The 8,418-nt window shown below is 40.7% G+C and overlaps 1 protein-coding gene across 3 annotated transcripts in view; it reads right to left on the bottom strand.

Moving 5' to 3' along the window:
* Positions 1-5,875: 5,875 nt before the first annotated feature.
* The window catches only part of TAF1A (TATA-box binding protein associated factor, RNA polymerase I subunit A), a 35,409-nt gene continuing 32,866 nt past the window's right edge, over positions 5,876-8,418 (bottom strand). For 2 of the 3 annotated variants that reach the window (XM_007172049.2, XM_007172050.2), the window contains exon 11: positions 5,876-6,357. In XM_007172049.2, the coding sequence (XP_007172111.1) occupies positions 6,245-6,357 (113 nt within the window). In that variant the 3' untranslated portion in view covers positions 5,876-6,244. The remainder of the gene's footprint in view (positions 6,358-8,418) is intronic. The other variant, XM_057544890.1, reaches the window with a different exon arrangement.

The raw sequence follows: 8,418 nt of genomic DNA, 5'->3' as shown, positions 1-8,418 counted from the left end.
TTACTGGCAGGGGCGGGGGGTGAGGAATTGGATGAAGGCTGTCAAAAGGTACAGACTTCCTCCTTATGTTATGCTATGTTATAAGCTAAATAAGTACTAGGGATGTAATGTACAACATGATAAATATCGTTCACACTGCTGTATGTTTCATATGAAAGTTAAGAGAGTAAATCCTGAGTTCTCATCACAAGGAAAAAACTTTTTTTCTATTTCTTTAATTTTGTATCTATGTGAGATGATAGACCATCACCAGACTTACTGTGATAATCATTTCATAATGTATGGAAGTCAAATCATTATGCTGTACACCTTAAACTTATACAGTGCTGTAACACAATAAAACTGAAAGAAAAGGAAAAAAAAAGAGGAGATGGTGAAGGAAAAGGAGGGAGGGTGGCCTGGTGAAAACATGGCATCGGCAAGGACTTTTAGGGACAGTTTCAACAGGAAGCACAGAACATCTGGGTTCTTTATTTTTGCCAAACCTATACTTGCTTTGGGGGCATCCCTCCTCACTTAGCATATGTTTCAACATTAGTACTGAAGAATACTAATACATCTTTTGCTTTATACATGTCCCTGGCACATAACGGGCTTTTGATAAATATTTCTTGAATGAGTGATAAAGGACACGGCACCCCAAACTCACACGGCCCCAAACCCAAACCCAAACAGAGGCACGAACAGGGGCTCAGGCTCACAGGGAACATTTGGTACCTGAGCTCACTTTCCTTTGGGTATTTTCCACAGTTTCCCTCCGGCCTGAAATGTCCCTACTGGCAAAAACTGCCCTTTGAAATGCAGACAAAGTCAAAGATTCTTCTCACTGGCTCCCCACCACCACCACCAATAGCCTTTGCCAGAGCGTCACCAAGAAGGGACACTGAGCCTCAATCTAGCCAAGGCTGTGCTCATGATGCTCTGGATTATGAAAGCCCAAAGTAGCTTTTAAAATACAAACAACATTTTAGTAACTAAGAGAAAAGTCAAGGGGAGGGAGTGCTTAGAATGATCCCCAAACAGCCCTGCTCTCCTGGGGGTACTGTTCAACAGCATACCCCGTTGAATGTTGCTTTTTAAAACATAATACAGCATCAGTAATTCATTGGTGGCTGTGCTGATTCCACGGGGTTGTTTGCTCGAAGGTCAGATAACGTCATCGCTCTGGAAGCCTTGGGCGGGAGGAGCTACACTTGGACCAACTTCCGCCAGTGAATCTACAGCCCTGAGGCCTTCTCAGAAATGGGAGGTGACCGTTTACCCTGTGACGTGTAAGAATGAGTGCATTCTCTTGTTCCGTGCAGGACCTGAGAGTACTTTTTGATTGTACTAACGTTTGTCTCACTTTTCCTTTGCCATGAAAAAACAACTGAGTCCAAAGGAATGCCTCCTTTTAGGAAAATAATTCTAAATGATTCTGTTTACAGAATTAGAACTCGGCATTAAAAAAATAAACTTGGACATATGAAAACGCAAATCTTCCTACCTACCCAGGACATGTAAATCAGATCTTATTGCTTTGGGCAGAGTGATTACAAAATTAGCAGGGAGAGATTGGCTTGCAGGTCCCATCAGATGTAATGACAGCATGAATTTCTCATTATTAAAATATGTAATATTTCAGATGGGGCTGCATAATATTTGAGATATAATACCATAATACATGTGGTTATATAATAATTATGCAGTAATTAATTTTATAATAGATGTCTCAATGTCAGTTCAGTAGGTTTGTATGATCATGTGCAAAGCTTATGCTGGAAGAGGAATGTTGAACAGAAAACTGATGCATGAAACAAACTTTTTCAAGAAGCTTATGCTCTGAGAAGAAAAGTTAAAATAAGTTTCCAAATAATACAAGGCAGATTATATTAAGATAATAAGGAAGGAACAAACTGCCAGTGGATTCCAAGGAGGGAGAGATGACATCAGGCTGGAGGGGACAAAGAAAAAAATCTTAATGAAGGTTGAGCAGGGTTTTGAGATAACGCACAGATGGGGAAGAACGGACGACAAATTTTGACTGTGAGGTGAGCTTAGGAGATAAACCTGGAACCACCAGCTGGGCCAAGACTGAGTATCTGAAATCACTTTAGCTCTCACTTTTGAAGCAGGCATGATATTTTCTTTAAAAATTATTGTATTAGTTTGCTAGGGCTGCCGTAACAAAGTACCACAAACTGCAAGGCTTCAATAACAGACATTTATTGTCTCACAGTTCTGGAGCCTGAAGTCTGAGATCAAGGTGTCGGCAGGGTGGGTTCCTTCTGAGGTCCAGGAGGGAGAATCTGGCCCACGTCCCTCCCCTACCTTTTCAGGGTTTACCAGCAATGTTTTGCATTCCTTAGCTTGTAGATACATCACCCCAATATCTGTCGTTGTGTTCACACAACTTTCTCCCTGTGTGCATGTCTGTGTCCAAATTTCCCCTTTTTATAAAGACATCAGTCAGATTAGCACTCACTTTAATGGTCTTATTTTAACTTGATTACCTCTATAAAGATCCAATCTCCAAATGAAGTCACATTCTGAGGTTCTGGGGGTTAGGATTTCAATACATCTTTTTGGGGACACACAATTCATCCCATAGCAGTTACACACACACACATGTTGTTTCCTATGGCAAGTGCCTTTTTTTAAAAAAATTATTAGCACCTTTTAATTAATTAATTAATTATTTTTGGCTGTGTTGGGTCTTCGTTTCTGTGCAAGGGCTTCCTCTAGTTGTGGCAAGCGGGGGCCACTCTTCATCGCGGTGCGTGGGCCTCTCACTATCGTGGCTTCTCTTGTTGTGGAGCACAGGCTCCAGACGCGCAGGCTCAGTAGTTGTGGCTCTCGGGCCTAGTTGCTCCGCGGCATGTGGGATCTTCCCAGACCAGGGCTCGAACCCGTGTCCCCTGCATTAGCAGGCAGATTCTCAACCACTGCACCACCAGGGAAGCCCGTGCCTTTTTTTTTTTAATTTATTTTTTTAAATAAATTTATTTATTTATTTTTGGCTGTGTTGGGTCTTCGTTGCTACATGCGGGCTTTCTCTAGTTGCGGCGAGCGGGGGCTACTCTTCCTTGCGGTGCGCAGGCTTCTCATTGCAGTGGCTTCTCTTGTTGCAGAGCACGGGCTCTAGGCATGCAGGCTTCAGTAGTTGTGGCATGCAGGCTCAGTAGTTGTGGCTCGTGGGCTCTAGAGTGCAGGCTCAGTAGTTGTGGCACACGGGCTTAAATGCTCTACGGCATGTGGGATCTTCCCGGGCCAGGGCTCGAACCTGTGTCTCCTACATTGGCAAGCGGATTCTTAACCACTGTGCCACCAGGGAAGCCCAGCAAGTGCCTTTTAAAAACGATGTTGAAAAGTTAAGAGTCTGGTGTTTATCCTAGAATCAGGTCATGGAATAAAATAGAAAAAATAGAAAAAGAAATGTTCCAGCTCAGTAGCCTCTCATATAGTTTACTGATTTCTCTGGCATCTATCTGCGTTCTCTCACAGTCTGAAAATGAGCAGGCGCGTTTGAGCTTAGGGAAAGTATTAACAATTCTTCTCATTTGTATTATGTACTATAGTTTATGAAGTATTTTCTCACTTCATCTCATGTGATCTTCACAATAATTCTATTAGCTAAGCAGGGTAGATATGCCATTACCAATGTATAGACAAGTGGCTTAAGTCTGAGAGGTTCCATGAAACATTTAGGGTCACGCTTTAGGTGACTGCAAAAGATGGCAAGAAAATTTAGGTGTTCTGAATTACATCCCAGATTTTTCTCATTCCATCATGATGCATAAAAACATTTTTTTAAAAGAAAGTACATGGACTTCCCTGGTGGTCCAGTGGGTAAGACTCTGCGCTCCCAGTGCAGGCGGCCCACGTTCGATCCCTGGTCGGGGAATTAGATCCCACATGCATGCCACAACTGAGTCCAAATGCCGCAACTAAGAAGCCCGCATATGGCAACTAAAGATCCCGCATGCCTCAACTAAGACCCAGCACAACCAAAATAAATAAATAAATAAAAATAAAAAAGAAAGTACAGCAATCAATTTTACTTGTCTCCATTCTGTAGGTAAAGAAACAATGAAAGCTTATGATAAACCCAGGATTCAAACCTAACAGTCTCCTGAGGCCCTACCCTTGGCAGAAATTCACCAAGATTATTACTGCCTATGGGACAGGCGTGCTCAGTCCATAACTTTCATAAATTTTCATTCAGTTCTACTCAATATTTAATAAGCCAGAAATTCTGTTAGGTGTTGGTGATATGGAGATTATTAAGGCTAGGTAATATACAACTGAGAAAGACAGATGTACAAAGACTATTAAACAATGTGGTGATTTCACAAGAGGCTGTATGGGGAGGGATCAGTGAGGACACAGAGAGGGAACCTTCCATGCCCAGGAGAAAGGATGGGTGATGGATCCCCTCTATTCTTTGTCCTGCTCCCTAGCTCAGGGCGCTGCAGGTTATAAACATGACTAAACTGGAAGGCAGTACACATAGCACAGACAGAGTGTGACCTTTGGAACCACACTGATCGGATTATAGTCCTAGAGCCAGCACCTACCAGCCGTGACCCTGGGCAAGTTACTTAATCTCTGAGGACACCACTTTCTTTCTTGTTAAGATAGGGATAATTCATAGGACTGCAGTGATGAGATGACGAAATGTAAAGCCCAACGTGCTTGATAAATTTTAGCCATTATGACTCATGAAACTAGCTTTAATCTTAGTGGGCTTAAAAAAATTTCACAGTTGAAAATAATTTCACATTGCTCCTATTGTGCTATTAGATACGAACATTTGATAACCATATCTACTCATTTCTCCTTAATTCTCACCTCCACCCTGCTAGGGATCATGAGAATTCATAAATCCTATTTTAGAGTTTTTGACTATAGGTTTCAGGGACTAGAGGCCCTGACCATCTTGGCTTAGGCTTTGAGATTTTGTCCACATCCTCTGGGACTTTCACCCTTATAGTGTTGATCTTATACAGAACTCCTTTACCACCCAAGCATGGACTCCCAGTGGTGAAGCCGGCCCTATTCATTGGTAGTTTTCACTTGCTTTACTTTGGTTCTGTGGGGCACCTACTTGTTTCACACAAATATTATAAAGTTGGGTAGTTATTTGTTGATAGTCATTTATTTACGAAGTATAAAATATCGAATTAAATTATTGACAAAGCATAATTTGTCCCCTAATTTTCTGACAGATGGTTTGAAATTGGTAGGAATATAAGCCAATGGGGAAAACGTGTGGTTTGCCATCTTAATATCGGACTTGCTCTGAAGTTAGGGAGCCTTCATGGAACTCAAATACTAGTTATCTGAACAGTAAATGTATATGAGCCAAGACAGTTTTCAAGAAGCACTTACTCCACCAGTTACCACAACATATTATAAAGCTCAGCTGATATTCCAGGAAAGTTGTTCTTGGCTTCTGAGCGAAGCTTTCCCAGTGGGCTTCCTGTATGACCCTGGGACACTATTTCTCCACTGTCCAGCTACCTACTGCTGCACTGCATTCTGGTTTCCAAGAGAAAGGAGAGGGACACAGTAGTTCTAGAGCATGTCTTAGATTGCTGTGCCAGGCAAACAAGCAAACCAACAAAGCTGGAATCCTTTAAAGTTAGGCCAGTGCCAGCTAAAAGCAACCAGGCCCCTCTACCCTCTCTGACCCAAATGAGTCCTCCAGAGTCAAAGGTAGCTCTCTACCAGAGGTCACTTAACCCCACACTGCCATGTCTTACTACCAACAGAGAAAGAGGAGTTCTTTTCTAAATCCTTCTCTGTTTCCTCAAGAGAACTCATCACCAATATATTCTTCATGGTGGTAAACCTAACATGGATCATTGAGCATGTAAAAGAATACACACGTTCATTTAACAGTCCCACAAGTTATATTTTATTACACAATTATCAGAGGCAAATTATCTGCAAACAGCAATAACTGCTGTAGAGCTATATGCTCTGATTAAACAAATATATTTTTATTTGAAGATTATTCCTTAATAAATGTTACATTTAACAGTACAAAAAAAAGAAAAAATATATTTACAAAGAGCAAAGGCAATGAGACTGTTTCTCTAGCTATAACGGAGAGTAAAAGAAAATATAAAAAAATATAAAAATAACTTTTTCATAGCCAAATAAGCTACCTTCTTAAAATACCAAATAAATAAATACATTTAAAGCTATCAACTGAGTTACGACTCTGTAGCTACTAATCTGAAGTAACTAAAATTCAGTATCAGAGTCCTGGATTTACAATGCTGTATTTTTTCACTGATTTCTTCATCTGCTTAATTTTCTTCTTTAAGACTTGATGATCTTGTTTTGAAATATTCCGAAAATATCTACAATCTAAGAAACAAAACAAGGCAAAATAAACAGAAAATTTTAATACTTATCAAATTCTTCAAGTATATTTCTACATTTTAAAAATTTTGCTTCAACTCTGGCATACTGATGATTATAAAAGTAGACGGATTTGTATTACCTACACCAATATGTCTAAGCCCATTCTCAGAGCTGTCACCAATGAAATGTACTGCTTCCTACATACAAAAATATTTCTGATCCATCATAATTAAAGCATATACTTTAGCTTGTTTTCTACCTTCCCTCCTAAACCTTAGTTAAGGTGATATGCATATTATATATATATTCATATATTAAATGAGCCTTCTCCAGAAGCAAACTACTAGAGCTTCCTTCTCAATGATAAGGTGGTAAAAGAGCCAAAGACACATCTATGACAATAAGGAAGTTCTCTGTAGAAAACCCTGATGTGAAGAATTAGAATAAACAAATCATAGGTTAGAAGAGATCAAAAATTTAATCTAGCCATTCCCGCCATCTAGCAGGCAGCTGGATGGTGATCATGCAGATATGCCAAAGGTGCCAAAGGTGCTCATCACAAGTTCTACCTGCTTTTGATAGTCTTACAAAGCTAAGAGGATCACTAGTTAAGTATTTCAGAGACATGAATCAAATTCCTGTAAGAAAAATGTAAGCTGGATATTATAAGAGATTTTCTCTATTTAATAAATGAGACCATAAAAAAATAGGAAAATTGGGGCTTCCCTGGTGGCGCAGTGGTTGAGAATCTGCCTGCCAATGCAGGGGACACGGGTTCGAGCCCCGGTCTGGGAGGATCTCACATGCCACGGAGCAACTGGGCCCGTGAGCCACAATTGCTGAGCCTGCGCGTCTGGAGCCTGTGCTCCGCAACAAGAGAGGCCGCGACAGTGAGAGGCCCGCGCACCGCGATGAAGAGTGGTCCCTGCTTGCTGCAAATGGAGAAAGCCCTCGCACAGAAACGAAGATTCAACACAGTCATAAATAAATAAATAAAAGAACGTGAATTTCTTTAAAAAAAAAAAAAAAAGCAAAACTGGGCTATTCATTAAAAAAAAAATAGGAAAATTAATTTTATTACAGTCTCAGCTTGCATTTATTCATGTTCTCTGGGAAATTGCTAGAATATATATTGTACCTAGAGTAACAATTTTATTATCCCTGAAAATAGTAGGTGAGAACTGCTAATAATTTATTAGCTGGGAAGCAGTGGTGAGTGTGGTGTTAATATAATAATTTGTGTTTCTAAACACATCTACCACTTCAGCAAAAACAAAATACTTTGTACACAGATTTCTGCTTCTGTCTAGAATACAGAAAACTGGAAAAAACTCTGCTACCAATCTAACACAGAGAAAAAGCAAATAAACTACCATGCCCAACTTCAAGCCCACCGAGCTAAAGCCACAGGGCAGCCAAGCAGCCTGACGTGTTGGGAGGAAAGGCCCCTCCAAGGAGAAACGGGCCTGGTTCACCCTGAGCAGAGCATGGGAGGAAGGGCAGCCACGGTACCCTACTCCAAGCACAAAGCAAAGGGAGGCCACGACTAAAATTCCAATCCCAGGATGTGACGAGGGTAACCAGATCAAGAGCAAAACCCAGCACAACTCCCAACAGACTGACTCAACCCCCATACTAACACCTGGAAAGAAGAAAAGGTGAGCCCATTCTCAGACATTTTATGCCTGATATTCGCAGGATACCTCAGAATGTATAAAGCACTTTGATGTGATGTTTGCGTGATGCTTACAGCAATCCTGTAAGCAAACGGGGCAGGTGTTACACTGCCCATCTCAAATAGAAGGCTCCCAAAGGTTAACTGCTTGACCTAAGTGACCTGGCAAGTAAGGGACAGAATTGGAAAGTTAACCCAGGTCTTCAGACCCCACTCAAACACAGGTACCTTTTGATATCTGTACCAGAAACCTCTATACTCATGAAGTAGAAAGTCACAATCCAAATCACATTTGTTTCTTGTCATCAGTACATCAGAGAGAAATTTTTAAAACTACTTTCATGTTTACTAATCCCTTTCCTCCAATAAAATCAGTATTTTACTAATCT

The sequence above is a fragment of the Balaenoptera acutorostrata genome, chromosome 1, assembly GCF_949987535.1.
Source record: "Balaenoptera acutorostrata chromosome 1, mBalAcu1.1, whole genome shotgun sequence".
In the NCBI taxonomy this organism is placed as follows: Eukaryota; Metazoa; Chordata; class Mammalia; order Artiodactyla; family Balaenopteridae; genus Balaenoptera; species Balaenoptera acutorostrata.
This window is presented reverse-complemented; position numbering and strand designations above follow the sequence as displayed.